The following is a 15,103-nucleotide window of genomic DNA, read 5'->3' on the forward strand; positions in this document are numbered from 1 at the left end:
GATATGTTTGCCTTTAAGTGGTTATAACTTTGGAATAGTTCAACGCATCTCAATTCTCTTACTTCCATTTGAAAGCTAATTAAATTTCCAATCTACTAACAACTTTACATCTAATGGGTTTTGCAAATAAATTCATTTTTAAGAGCAAATAAGTTCAAAGGTAGTGATTTTTCTCTTGTTTTTGTCAGTTTACTTTAAAAAATGCGTAATAAATTTCATGCTTGTCTTAAGCAAAGTTGTGTGCTTCAAGCTGCTCTACAATTCGTTCTTTGACACCAAACTTCTATCTCTACGCGTTCTCTTGCAATTTTGATTTGAACACGCCACTTTGGGTCACAAATTTTGGTCCGTAAATGCAACAGGTAACAGTTCATTTCACCCCACTGTGTTGCAAAACTTGACGCATTGTTTGCATCCGCGCACAGCACACTTGATCTCAGGTTTAGACAACAACAGCTTGGCGCGTATGATTAAGCACACGCTGCTGTGCGTTCTTTTGCATGCTGTTTGAAACTTAAGAGGAAAATAACCATCATCGTTTTACAAATTTTCAAAACCAGTTTTTTTGCTCAAAATTTAAGCAATATTCAAGAAAATCTATCATTGCATTACACTTGCTCTCTGTATTGCGATGATAGATTTTTATAAGGATTTCTTTACATTTGGACGAAAAAACTGGTTTTTCATTTTTAATGATTGATGATGATTGAATGATGGATTCTTGAGCCTTAAAATAAATCGTTTTTGTCCGATGGAAATCAACTTTTCAAAATGTTGAAGGAATGTAGTAAAACATTGATCGGTTTGTTATTTTTCTGTTGATGATTGATCTGAATTGTAAGCAATTATTGTCGTTGCTCGTAGAGTTAATGTTTCAAAGTACTGCATAACAGTATTGGTGAAACAACATTGAACATATAGAAAATGTTTATCTGGTTGATTCATATCAGTTTATTTGAAGGCTCTGTCCAATGTTCCAAAGACTGCAAGGATGCTGCTAAACATTTGGAAGCAGTAACACGCTTACGATACTTAAAAGCTTTGAGTGTATCCCAGTCCCAATTTTACTGTGAATCTCATTCAACTGTTAACGCCAGCAGTTAAATTGTTTAATGATTCATTCAAAAATAACCTAGAAACTTTGCTAGAAGTTTCCCCAGCCCTATTAACTATTCAAGAATATCTCGAGAAGTTAATTCAGGGATGCATCCAGACATTTAAAAAAAAGTGTCTACACCGAGGAATTGTCAAATAAACTCTTCTATGAATTTTTCAACTCTGCTTTAAGAAATTGTTCATGGTAACACTCACCAAATTTGTAGTGGAATTCGTTTAAAAGTGCTTACTAAATTCATCCTGATATTTACTAAGGTATTCGTGTTGAAATTTATCTAGGGATTACACCAGGAATCTCTCAGGTTCTCTTATAAAAGCAGGATAATCGTCAACAAATTCAAACTGGATTTTCTCCAGATATTTTTTGAGGAATACATGTAATTTTCAATTCAATTCTTCTCAAATTATCCAACAAATTCTTCATAGAGGTGCTGAAAAATGTTTGAAACAAGAAATCTCATGAGGATATCGATGAATGAGTTGATGCAAAAATTGAATTCCAGGAATCCTTGAAAAAATCTTCAATAGACTCGATGGCAAAATGTCTGATAATATTCCTTGAAGAACCACTCGAAGTTTGATTAATTGTGTTTACTTTAAAGATCCATTCCTCCAGAATTGATCTGGAAATTCCTCCAGAGTTTCTCCAGGAATTTTTCTATACATTCTTTCGGAGTTCTTCCAGTTATTCCTCCGAAGTTCCTCTGGAGCTCCACCGGTAGTTTCTCAACAGTTCTTCCGAAAAAATCTCCAGAGCTCCACCGAGAATTTGTTCTTCGGCAATTCCTTGGGACTTCATCCGGGTACTCTTAGGGAGTTTCTTCTGGAATTCCTTCGAAGCTCCACTGATTTTTTTTTTCAAACGTTGCTTCCTAAATTCCTCTGGAATCCCTCCCACAATTTCTCCGGAGCTCCTCCAGGAACTGTACTGTAGTTCCTTTAGGAATTTACACGCGAGTTGCTTCAAGAATCTGGCAGCTTCACCAGAAATTCTACCGCAGTTTCTCCAGGAATCCTGCCGGTTGTTCCTCCGAGAATTTTCCAAGAATATACCCGAGAGTTTTCTTGGAAGGCCTCCGGGAGTTCCTCCAAAAATTTCTTCAGGAGTTCTTCCACAAATCCTCCAAGAATTTCTGAGGATCTTTTTGTAGTGGAAGTTTCCTTGACTTCCCTGGGCATAAAGTATCATCGTACTTGCCAAACGAGATACAAATGCGAAAATGGCAACTTTGGCAAAGAAAGCTCTCAGTTAATAACTGTGGAAGTACTCATAAGAACACTAAGCTAGTGAGGTCGTTAATGTCAAAAAGAAGAAGAAGACTAAAGGAACTCCGGAGGAATACCATGAGGAACTCTTGAGAAATTCGCGGAGGAACTCTGGGATATTTCACGGAGAAAATCTAGGGGAATTTCCGGAGTAACTCTTGATGAATTCCTAGCGGAACTCCGGAGGATTTCCGATGAATTACTGCACGAACTCTGGAAAATTCCTGGAGGTATTGCTTGAGGAACTCCGACAAAAATTCCATGAGGAACTCTGAAGAAATTCGTAGCGGACCTCCAAAAGAATTCCTGGAGGAATTGTGGAATATTTTCTAGAGAAACTTCGAAACAAAATCCTGAAGGAACTATGGAGGAAATCCTGGAGGAATCTGGCTGGGTTTGACTGTAACTCTTAATCGTTCTGATTTAACGGCTACGCAGTCTTTCAGAAAATGAAACAAGGTTTATAACTTGCCCTACGTTTCGACCCGGGGTTGGTGTCTTGGAACTTTGGAGATATTTCTGGAGGATCTCCAAAGGAACTCCTTGAAGAACTCCGAGGATTTTCTGGAGGAACTCAGAAAGAATTCCTAGATCCATAAAGGGATTCCCGGAAAAAAATTCGAAAGAATTCTTGGAAAAATTTCTAGAGAAACTACGATGGAACTCCTTGAGAAACTCTGAAAGAATTCCTGGAGAAAATCCGAAAGAATTCCTGGAGAAACTTTGAAGCCCGGAGTACTTTGAAAAATTCCCGGTGGAGCTCTGGGGGATTTCCAAAAGAAAGTCTGCAGGAATTCCTGGATGAATGCCCAAAACAGCTCTGAAGGAATTCCTGGAGGAACTCTTAAAAAAATCCTGGAGGAATTCCGGATGAATTGTTGGAGGAACTCCGGACAAATTGCTGAAGGAACTCCAGAAGAACTGCTGGAGATCGGCTGAGGAATTTACGAGAGTAATCTGGAAAAAATCCTGGAAGAATTTCTGAAACTACTACGGAATAACTCCAAAAGGAGCTATGAAGGAAATCCAATGGAGGAGTTAGCGTTGGAGCTCCAGAGGAACTTTTCAGGAATAACTGGATGAGGAATAGCTAGAGTACCTCCAAAGGATATAACTTTGGAAGAATTTCCAGTGGAAATCCGAAGAAATTTCCGAGGAGTTGCTGATTGAAATCCAAAGAAATTGCCTGAGGAAATGCGGAATAATTTTTGGAAGGATTTGAAAAAAATCCTGGAGGAACTCCGGAAGAACTTCACGAGGAACTCTTGAGGAATTCCGGGAAGGAAGTCTAGAGGAATTCCCGAAGAAACTCTTGAGACATTTCCTGAGAAATTCTGCAGAAATCCTCGAAGAGAATGTAGGGAATTTTTTGAAGTAGCTTCAGAAGAATTCCTTGTGGAACTCTGGAGCATTTCCAAGGAATTATTTGAGGAACTCTGGATAATTCCTGGAGAAATTCCGAAAGAAGGAGGAACCACGGAAGAAATGCGAAGGAATTCCTTGTAGAGCTCCAAAAGAATTCCCGGAGGAATATTTGGAATTTCTCCAGAGGCATTTCTGAAGGAAATTCCTGAAGGAAATCCTCGGCGAGGAATATTTAGAGAAAATTCCCACAGAAATTCCTAGGAGAAATCCTTGGATGAATTTCCTGGAGCAAATCCTTGGAGGAAATTCTGGATGAATTTCTGTAGCTAATCTCCAGAGCTATTAATGGAGGGATTTCGGAGGAATTGATGTAAGAAATCCCCGAAGAAAATTGTGGACAAAATCTCTGGATGAAATTCCCGGATCAATTCTTGGAGGAAATACTTAGGTCTTAGACGAGTTCTTGGAGGAAATCTCCAAAGGAATTCCTAGGGGAAAACCCCGGAGGAATTTCTGAAGATATCCCTGGAAAGTTTTCTGAAACAAATTCTGAAAGAAATACCCGGAGAAATCCCTGAGGAATTCGTTGAGAAAATCCCGGAGTAATTCTTGGAGGATATCTGATGCAAATCCCAAAAATTTCCTGGAGGAAATCTCCGGAAAAATTCTCTGAAAAATCCCCGATATAATTTCTGGAGAGAGAGAATTCATCCACAGAGGAATTCCTAAAGAAAATCTCCGGAGGAATTCTTGGAAAACATTTCCGGAGGAATTTCTGGAGGAAATCCCAGGAGGAATTTCGGAAGGAAATCCCCGGAGGTACTACTTGAGGTACCTTTCGTAGCAATTCCTGGAGGTAATCCCCGGAGGAATTCCCAAAACAAATCCCGAAATTCCTCCTGGGATTTCCTCCAGAAATTCCTCCGGAAATGTTTTCCAAGAATTCCTCTGGAGATTTTCTTTAGGAATTCCTCTGTGGATGAATTCTCACTCTTCAGAAGTTATATCGGCGATTTTTCAGAGAATTTTTCCAGAGATTTCCTCCAGGAAATGTTTGGGATTTGCATCAGATATCCTCCAAGAATTACTCCGGGATTTTCTCAACGAATTCCTCAGGGAATTCCCAATAGCGATTTCTCCGGGTATTTCTTTCAGAATTTGTTTCAGAAAACTTTCCAGGGATATCTTCAGAAATTCCACCGGGGTTTTTCCCTAGGAATTCCTTCGGAGATTTCCTCCAAGAACTCGTCTAAGACCTAAGTATTTCCTCCAAGAATTGATCCGGGAATTTCATCCAGAGATTTTGTTCATAATTTTCTTCGGGGATTTCTTACATCAATTCCTCCGAAATCCCTCCATTAATAGCTCTGGAGATTGGGCAAGTTATAAACCTCGTTTCATTTTCTGAAAGACTGCGTAGCCGTTAAATCAGAACGATTAAGAGTTACAGTCAAACCCCACCAGATTCCTCCAGGATTTCCTCCATAGTTCCTTCAGGATTTTGATTCGAAGTTTCTCTAGAAAATATTCCGCAGTTCCTCCGGCAAATCTTTCGGTGTTCCTCCAGGAATTCTTTTGGAGGTCCGCTACGAATTTCATCAGAGTTCCTCATGGAATTTTTGTCGAAGTTCCTCAAGCAATTCCTTCAGATTTGCTCCGGAAATTCCTTTGGATTTCCAGCAGGTATTTCTTCGGATTACCGCCAAAGTTCGGAGTTTTTCCAGGAATTTTCCAAAGTTTGTGCAATAATTCAACGGAAATCCTCCGGAGTTCCACTAGGAATTCCTCAAGAGTTACTCCGGAAATTCCCCTAGATTTTCTCCGCGAAGTATCCCAGAGTTCCTCCGCGAATTCTTCAAGAGTTTCTCCTGGTTTTTTTTCGGAGTTCCTTTAGTCTTGTTCTTCATTTTGGCATTAAAGTCTTCACTAGGACAGGGCCTGCATCTCAGCTTAGTGTTCTTATGAGCACTTCCACAGTTATTAACTGAGAGCTTTCTTTGCCAAAGTTGCCATTTTCGCATTCGTATATCGTGTGTGGCAGGTACGATGATACTCTATGCCCAGGGAAGTCAAGGAAATTTCCACTACAAAAAGATCCTGGACCGACCGGGAATCGAACCCAGACACCTTCAGCATGGCTTTGCTTTGTAGCCGCGGACTCTAACCACTCGGCTAAGGAGTTCCTTAAGTGTTCTGTACGAATTTGTCCAGGGTTCCTTCAGAGTTCCTCCGATAATTCCTTCGTAGCTTCAACGGTAATTCCTCCGGAGTTGCTCAAGAAATTCTTCCAAAATTGTTGCAGTAATTCTTCTGAATTCCATCCAGCATATCCTCCGGAGTTCCTCCAGAGCTCTACAGGGAATTCCATTGGATTTTCTTCATAGCGACTTCCTACGAACTCAGGAATTTTAGGATGAAGGAACTCCCTATGAAAATTTTGAAGAAATTCCCGGGAAAGGAATCCTCAGAAATTCTTGGAGGACCTCTCAAAGGAATTTGTGCAAGAACTCCTGAAGAAATTTTTGGAGGAACTCCCGGAGGCCTTCCAAGAAAACTCTGGGGTATATTCTTGGAAAATTCTCGGAGGAACAACCGGCAGGATTCCTGGAGAAACTGCGGTAGAATTTCTGGTGAAGCTGCCAGATTCTTGAAGCAACTCGAGGGTAAATTCCTAAAGGAACTACAGTACAGTTCCTGGAGGAGCTCCGGAGAAATTGTGGGAGGGATTCCAGAGGAATTTAGAAAGCAACGTCTGAAAAAAAATCAGTGGAGCTTCGAAAGAATTCCAGAAGAAACTCCCTAAGAGTACCCGGATGAAGTCCCAAGGAATTGCCGAAAAACAAATTCTCGGTGAAGCTCTGGAGACTTTTTCGGAAGAACTGTTGAGAAACTACCGGTGGAGCTCCAGAGGTACTTCGGAAGAATAACTGGAAGAACTCCGAAAGAATGTATAGACAAATTCCTGGAGAAACTCTGGAGGAATTTCCAGATCAATACTGGAGGAATGGATCTTTAAAGTAAACACAATTAACCAAACTTCGAGTGGTTCTTCAAGGAATATTATCAGACGTTTTTCCATCGAGTCTATTGAAGATTTTTTCAAGGATTCCTGAAATTCAATTTTTGCATCAACTCATTCATCAATATCCTCATGAGATTTCTTGTTTCAAACATTTTTCAGCACCTCTATGAAGAATTTGTTGGATAATTTGAGAAGAATTGAATTGAAAATTACATGTATTCCTCAAAAAACATCTGGAGAAAATCCAGTTTGAATTTGTTGATGATTATCCTGCTTTTATAAGAGAACCTGAGAGATTCCTGGTGTAATCCCTAGATAAATTTCAACACGAATACCTCAGTAAATATCAGGATGAATTTAGTAAGCACTTTTAAACGAATTCCACTACAAATTTGGTGAGTGTTACCATGAACAATTTCTTAAAGCAGAGTTGAAAAATTCATAGAAGAGTTTATTTGACAATTCCTCGGTGTAGACACTTTTTTTTAAATGTCTGGATGCATCCCTGAATTAATTTCTCGAGATATTCTTGAATAGTTAATAGGGCTGGGGAAACTTCTAGCAAAGTATCTAGGTTATTTTTGAATGAATCATTAAACAATTTAACTCCTGGCGTTAACAGTTGAATGAGATTCACAGTAAAATTGGGACTGGGATACACTCAAAGCTTTTAAGTATCGTAAGCGTGTTACTGCTTCCAAATGTTTAGCAGCATCCTTGCAGTCTTTGGAACATTGCACAGAGTCTTCAAATAAACTGATATGAATCAACCAGATAAACATTTTCTGTATGTTCAATGTTGTTTCATCAATACTGTTATGCAGTACTTTGAAACATTAACTCTACGAGCAATGACAATTATTGCTTACAATTCAGATCAATCATCAACAGAAAAATAACAAACCGATCAACATTTTGAAAAGTTGATTTCCATCGGACAAAAACGATTTATTTTAAGTTTCAAACAGCATGCAAAAGAACGCACATCAGCGTGTGCTTAATCATACGCGCCAAGCTGTTGTTGTCTAAACCTGAGATCAAGTGTGCTGTGCGCGGATGCAAACAATGCGTCAAGTTTTGCAACACAGTGGGGTGAAATGAACTGTTACCTGTTGCGTTTACGGACCAAAATTTATGACCCAAAGTGGCGTGTTCAAATCAAAATTGCAAGAGAACGCGTAGAGATAGAAGTTTGGTGTCAAAGAACGAATTGTAGAGCAGCTTGAAGCACACAACTTTGCTTAAGACAAGCATGAAATTTATTACGCATTTTTTAAAGTAAACTGACAAAAACAAGAGAAAAATCACTACCTTTGAACTTATTTGCTCTTAAAAATGAATTTATTTGCAAAACCCATTAGATGTAAAGTTGTTAGTAGATTGGAAATTTAATTAGCTTTCAAATGGAAGTAAGAGAATTGAGATGCGTTGAACTATTCCAAAGTTATAACCACTTAAAGGCAAACATATCCTAAAACATTAAATGTTTAATAACTCGGTAACAGTTAAGAATTGACCATATCCGTAGAACGATTTTTTTCATCTAACATGGTCCTCTATCACCCCTTAAAATGTCTGCACTCACGAACCTAACACCCTGTATATATATATATATATATATATATATATATATATATATATATATATATATATATATATATATATATATATATATATCTCAAAAGCTATAACAGTAAACATAAAATTTTCAGAACTTTCAAGAAAAAAATGAGAACAGCAATAGCCCTTTTAGTCCCGAGGCCTTAAAAACACGAAAAAACGGGTAGTTTAGATTTTTTCATGTAAAAAAACAATTTTTGTGAAATATTATATTTTTCTTGAAAAGTCAAAATCTTTAGCTTTCATTTCGTCCAAGAAAATGGAAAATCGGTCAAGTGGTTCAAAAGATATGATTTTTTAACCAATAAAAATTTTGCAAAGTCGGCTTTATTTTGGTCACCCTATTTCAGAAATGCTTACCCTAATCAAAAAATCCAAAAACATGCGTATTCTTATTTAGGACAAGGAACAAAATAGCAAATTTTCACAGAATTCGGTGACCCACTAGATCGGGTTTTCATGGAATGGCTAAATACCAAAATACTATTATAGACTTCTAGCTTCTAGCTTCCAGTTTTTAGCTTCTAGCCTCTAGCCTGTAGCATCCACCTTTTAACTTGTAATTTGTAGCTTCTAGCTTCGAACTTCTAGCTTCTATAACGTCTGGTTTCTAGCTTTCAGCTTCTAGCTTCTAACTTCTAGCTTCTAGCTTCTACTTGCTAGGTTCCAACTTATAGCTTCTAATTTCTAATTTCTAGCTTCTGTAGTTTCTAGCTTCTATCTTCTAGCATCTAGCTTATAACTTCTGGCTTCTAGCTTCTACTCTCTAGGTTCTAGCTTCAAACTTCTACCTTCTATAGCTTCTAGCTTCTAGAACTTCTAGTTTATAGCTTCTAACTTCCAGCTTCCAGTTTCTAGCTTCTAACCTCTGGGTTCTAACCTCTAGCTTCTAAAGTCTCTAGCTTTTAGCTTCTGGCTTCTAGCCTCTAGCTTCTAGCTACTAGCTTCCAGCTTCTAACTTCTAGCATCTAGCTTCTAGGTTCAACTCTCTAGGTTCTAGCTTCTACTTTCTAGGTTCTAGCTTCTAACTTCAAGCTTTTATAGCTTTCATTTTATAACTTCTAGCTTCCAGCTTCTAGCTTCTAACTTCTAGCTTATAGCTTCTAGCTTCTAACTTCTAGATTCTAATCTCTAGGTTCTAGCTTCTAGCTTCTAGGTTCCAACTTCTAGCTTATAATTTCTAGCTTTTAGCTTCTTGCTTCTAGTTTCTAGCCTCTGGCTGCTATCTTCTAGCTCCTAGCTTCTACTTTCTAGGTTCTAGCTTTTAGCTTCTACCTTCTAACTTCAAGCTTTTATAACTCTTATCTTCTAGCTTCTACCTTCTAGCTTATAGTTTCTATCTTCTAGCTTCTACTCTCTAGGTTCTAGATTTTACTTTCTAGGTTCTAGCTTCTAACTTCTAGCTTCTAGCTTCTTGCTTCTAACTTCTAGCTTCCACTTTCTAGGTTCTAACTTCTAACTTCAACCATCTAGCTTCTAGCTTCTAGCTTCCAGCTTCTAGTTTCTAGCTTCTATCTTCTAGCTTCTATTCCAGCCATTCCATGAAAATTCGATCTAGTGGGTCACCGAATTCCGTGAAAATTTGCTATTGTTTTCCTTGTCCGAAGTAAGGGTACACTATTTTAAGATTTTTTTTATTAGGGTGACCATTTCCGAAATAGGGTGACCAAACAAATCACGACTTTGCAAAATTTTTATTTAAAAAATATCATAACTTTTTAATCGCTTGACCGATTTTCAATTTTTTTGAACGAAATGAAAGCAAAAGATTTTGACTTTACAAGAAAAATATAAAAATTCACAAAAATTGTTGTTTTTTTTACATGAGAAAAAAACGAAAATTTCCGTTTTTTCGTGTGTTGAAGGCCTTGGGACAAAAGAAGCTATTGCTGTTCTCATTTTTTTTTCTTGAAAATTCAAAAAAACATACGATTACTGTCAAATTTTTAGCGATGTATGTTTTAGAAAATCAGTAATTTTTAATCGGCACACACTGTAGGTCTCAGCGCATTTGAATTTTTTATTAAAAAAAAATCATAAATTTTTAACAGCTCAACCAATTTTCAATCTTTTTTTATGCAATGAAAGCTTAAGATTTCAACTTTTCAGAAGAAGTATGAAACTCTGAAAAAAAACGAAAATATATAAAAAATTTCCTAAGAAACGGTGACCCAGATCAGTTTTTCATGGAATGGCTGAGCTTCTATCTTCTATCTTCTATCTTCTATCTTCTATCTTCTATCTTCTATCTTCTATCTTCTATCTTCTATTTTCCATCTATCATTTGATCTATAGACGATGATATAAAAAAGATTATAGACGATGATCTTGAGCTCTTGATCCATCTTAAAAAGAAAGTAAGGAGAAGGCAATTTCAACGTACTCGCGATCCTGCTTTGAAAGTGATATGGCAGGATCTGCGAAAAGAAATTAAAAAACGTTTTACTCAATTTTGAAAATAAAATTTCTCAATTGGACTCTGGCTTAAAGCCCTATTGGAAATTATCTAAAATTTTGAAAAAACTTGAGAAGTCAATTGAAAACAAATTATTGCAAAAAAGATCAAAAATTTGATATGGAGTTTAAAAGCGTGCATAATTCTAATTTGGCTATGATGAAAACTTTTAAATCCTCATCGAGAAACTTTCAGAAAGTAGCTTATCATACTTTGTTGATATATTCAACAAATGTTTTCAGTTAGCATACTTCCCTGAAAAATGGAAAAATACCAAGGTTGTACCATTTTTAAAACCAGATGAAAATTCTGCAGAACTTTCTAGCTATCGTCCAATCAGCTTGCTTTCCTCCATTAGTAAACATTTAGAAAAGAACAATTTGAGCAAAATGATGATTCACATCAACGAAAATTTTATTCAACTACCAATGAACCGACATAGACATTCCACTCATCATCCACTTTTATTAGTAACGAATTTGATCCGTTCCAAGAAAATCAGCTGATATTGGTCTTCTAGACATAGAAAAACACTTCAATTATCAGAATTTCAAGTCTGAAATAGTTCCTATAAGTGCTGGTGTTCCTCAAGGCAGCATTTTGGGACCAATATTATACAATATTTTCACATCTGACTTACCTGAGTTACCTCAGGGATGTCAAAAATCTTTGTTTGTGGATGACACAGGCCTCTCCGCCAAAGGACGAAGCCTGCGTGTCATCTGTAGTCGGTTGCAAAAAAGTTTGGATATTTTTTCTTCATACTTGCAAAAATAGAAGATTTCTCCTAATGCTTCCAAAACTCAACTAATAATAGGGTAGGTGTACCAGTTATGGCCATAGTGGTTCCCTATTTCGCCATACGTGAAATTTTGAATGCCTTTATATTTTGAAAAATCTTTTGTGTTTTAGCAGTAAATTAAAGAATAAATCTTGCTGTTAAAACATTCAAAAAGATTAAAAATATAAAAGTTCCAAATTTTGCATATGGCCAAATAGGGAACCACTATGGCCATAACTGGTACACTTTCCCTATTCCTACATAAACCAAAAGCTCTTTATTTGAAACCTTCAAGTAGACATGTTGTCACGATGAGAGGGGTTTCAATAAATTGGTCAGATGAGGTTAAGTATCTAGGGCTCATGCTAGATAAAAAATTAACTTTTAAAAAGCACCTTGAGGGCATTCAAGCCAAATGTAACAAATATGTAAAATGTCTCTATCCCCTTATTAATAGAAAATCAAAACTTTGTCAGAACAAGCTTTTGATATTCAAACAAATTTTCAGGCCAGCCATGTTGTATTCTGTACCAATATGGACTAGCTCTGCAGAGAATTCAAAATAAAATTTTGAAAATGATTCTGAAGTTTCCTCCCTGGTATAGTACCAATGAGTTACATAGAATATCCAATGTTGAAACATTGGAACAAATGTCAAATAAAATAATTAATAATTTCCGGCAAAAATCGTTACAATTTGCTATTGCCACGATTATTGCGTTATATATTTAGGTAAGGTTAGGTTAAGCAAATTGAAAGCAAATCTGAACTGATATGGCAAATGAAATGTAATATGGTGTTAACAAAATTTTAACGAAAGCTTAATTCAGTTTTACCAAATCATAATGATAGCGTTATCTAACACAGAGCTCCTAGATATAATTATTTAATGTAATGTTTGAAATGATTTTTATAAAGTAATAAATACGTCTGTTATTCATCAACCTATTTGGATAACATTGAATTTTACCAAAAACAATCGTAACAAGGAATCTTCTTCGAATATTAACAAGAAACCACATACATCAACCATTTTCATTCTCGTTCCCAAAACGCAATTTATATTGACCAACGTGACGCATCCATCAACATCTAGATGCCCCATTAGATGCCTCCTGTAGTATGCAAATGCACTCCGAATAAACACTGCAACCAAATTCAATTAACGTCATGTCATCCGTCTTTATCTCCACCGAAGCGATCTTGCACGTTCAGCACATAAATCACAGCGCATTCTTTCCCGCCTCCGAATAAGCCCTCTTTCTTAAAAAAAAAACCAAAAGCCTTATATCTTCACACATACCGCTAGAACCAATAAAATCCGCAGCATCACTTCGTCTCCCGTGGATTCGGCAAAATCAGCTCCGACCTTGACTTTTAATTAAAGATTTAATCACTCTTCCTTTTTGCTGGAATTTTCCTTCGATCTTTTCGCCGCACTCACTTTCCTGGACTCGTCGGTTCTTCACCCTTGTCCCTTAAATTAACACTTTTCAAGGTCGCTCAGTGTGTGCCTGTTTCCACCTTCTGCTCGAATGTAATTCGCGAATATAAAAGTTCTTCCAACCCTGCCTATAAGGAAACGACCTCGTCAGTCGCCGTTTCAAAAAACAATAACTGGGCGGCCCAGCCATGGTTCGTCTTTTTATATGGACATCTTCTTCGTGGCTCCTGCCTGGTTGCTGACTGCGTAGTCGCGCGTCGTCAATCGCCGCGACTTTCGGTGTTCGGGATCGCGTCGGGATCATATTCCCGGGCGCGCGTGATGATTCGGGATCAACTTCGCGTGATACCTGAACTGAGCACCGCGCGCCCGAACGGGAATAACGACCACGGCGATCACGATCTGGAAGCAGCGCGACGTATTTTTAATGGGTGCTTCCTTCCTTCGCCGGTTGGGTACTGTGAAATGGGGTAGCTTTGATATGAAATCTAATAGTCCATTTTACGAGCCGTTTCGGATCAGCTGATCGCTCATTTTATGAATGAAAATTTGACAGTAGGCGGTTGCGTATCGTTCAAAAGTAACAGCAATATCATCAATGTTGTCGTTTCGTAAAATGGAGTATTGTTTATGCATTCAGTTTTTAGGGAAAGTACTGGACGTGCATAAATTAATTATAGAGGTGCTTGAGATAATATGCATAGTCGGGCCAAAACGCACCTTGTCTAGTTATCTGAGAGTGATTAACTTACTTACTTAACTTACGAGTGAAAAATGTTTCGCAGATTGAAGAAAAAAAATGTCCTATTCACAATCACACCCTGAGAAATTTATAGATATTTGGGCGAAATAACATGACGATTCCTATATAACATGCAATTTCCAGTTAAGCTTCTTATTTGGAGCAACAAGCACTCCTTCAGGCAGAACCTAAGACAAGACCTGCCAGGTCAAAGTTCAAAAATTGAAATCAATTGTCTATTTAAAAACACCACTTCTTATTGGTCATTTTGACAAATACCTACTTTCTAATCGTTGGGATGAATTGCATCCAAGCACTTTGTTGGTAGCCCGACAGTGCTGCTAGTTCGTTATTTAGAATTATAACATTTTTCATAAAAATATTTCATTCTACATCTTCTTTTAAATGATGTTGGAAAGCATGACAAGTTCCTATATTATTGAATTAAATAAAGATACTTCATTGAGAGCATTAAAATTGAAATTATGCCCAGTGAAACCCAGTGTTTTGAGTTCAAACAATGTGAAAATTAGTCAAAATGAAAATAGTGGTGACCATTGTGAGCTTGGAAACGTAATGAGGAACATCTTTATGAACTCGCAAGAAAGTTATTGTTTAACGTAAAGGCTTATAAAACAGGTAAGCTGTATAAATTATTGCTACTGTCATGTATTGTTATGTTCTTCTTCTTTTTGGCATTAACGTCCCTATTGGGACAGAGCCTGCTTCGCAGCTTAGTGTTCTTATGAGCACTTCCACAGTTATTAACTGAGAGCTTTCTTTGCCTAAGTTTCCATTTTCGCATTCGTATATCGTGTGGCAGGTACGATGATACTCTATGCTCAGGGAAGTCAAGGAAATTTCCATTACGAAAAGATCCTGGACCGACCGGGAATCAAACCCAGACACCTTCAGCATGGCTTTGCTTTGTAGCCGCGGACTCTAACCACTCGGCTAAGAAAGGCCCCGTTATTGTTATGTTTTCTATCATTTTCGCAATTATTCCGGAGACTTCCCAAACTTTTTCTTTGCACGATCACGTCGCATCCCTTGGCGAGTGCAACATTTGAAAACTTAGGGCAAAATGGTCCAAAATGCCACTTTAAGAATGTGTGTCGTTTTCTCCTAATGAGATCCACATTTTAACGCCATTCGAAGTCCTAACAGTAACTTTACAATATTTTCTAGCTACCATCATGGAAACATTTCCCAAATTTGAGTTTTTTAACGGGTTTAAATCGTGTAGAAAAGTTGGTTAAAAAATGGGGGTGGTTCAAAATGACCAATGGATG

The 15,103-nt window shown here is 37.4% G+C and overlaps 1 protein-coding gene across 1 annotated transcript in view; it reads right to left on the reverse strand.

Moving 5' to 3' along the window:
* LOC5565111 overlaps positions 1-13,254 on the reverse strand; it is a 45,589-nt gene extending 32,335 nt beyond the window's left edge. The window contains exon 1 of the mRNA XM_001649408.2: positions 12,929-13,254. Within this exon, the coding sequence (XP_001649458.1) occupies positions 12,929-12,955 (27 nt within the window). The 5' untranslated portion in view covers positions 12,956-13,254. The remainder of the gene's footprint in view (positions 1-12,928) is intronic.
* Positions 13,255-15,103: the final 1,849 nt, after the last annotated feature.

Source organism: Aedes aegypti, chromosome 2 (genome assembly GCF_002204515.2).
Source record: "Aedes aegypti strain LVP_AGWG chromosome 2, AaegL5.0 Primary Assembly, whole genome shotgun sequence".
Lineage (NCBI taxonomy): Eukaryota > Metazoa > Arthropoda > Insecta > Diptera > Culicidae > Aedes > Aedes aegypti.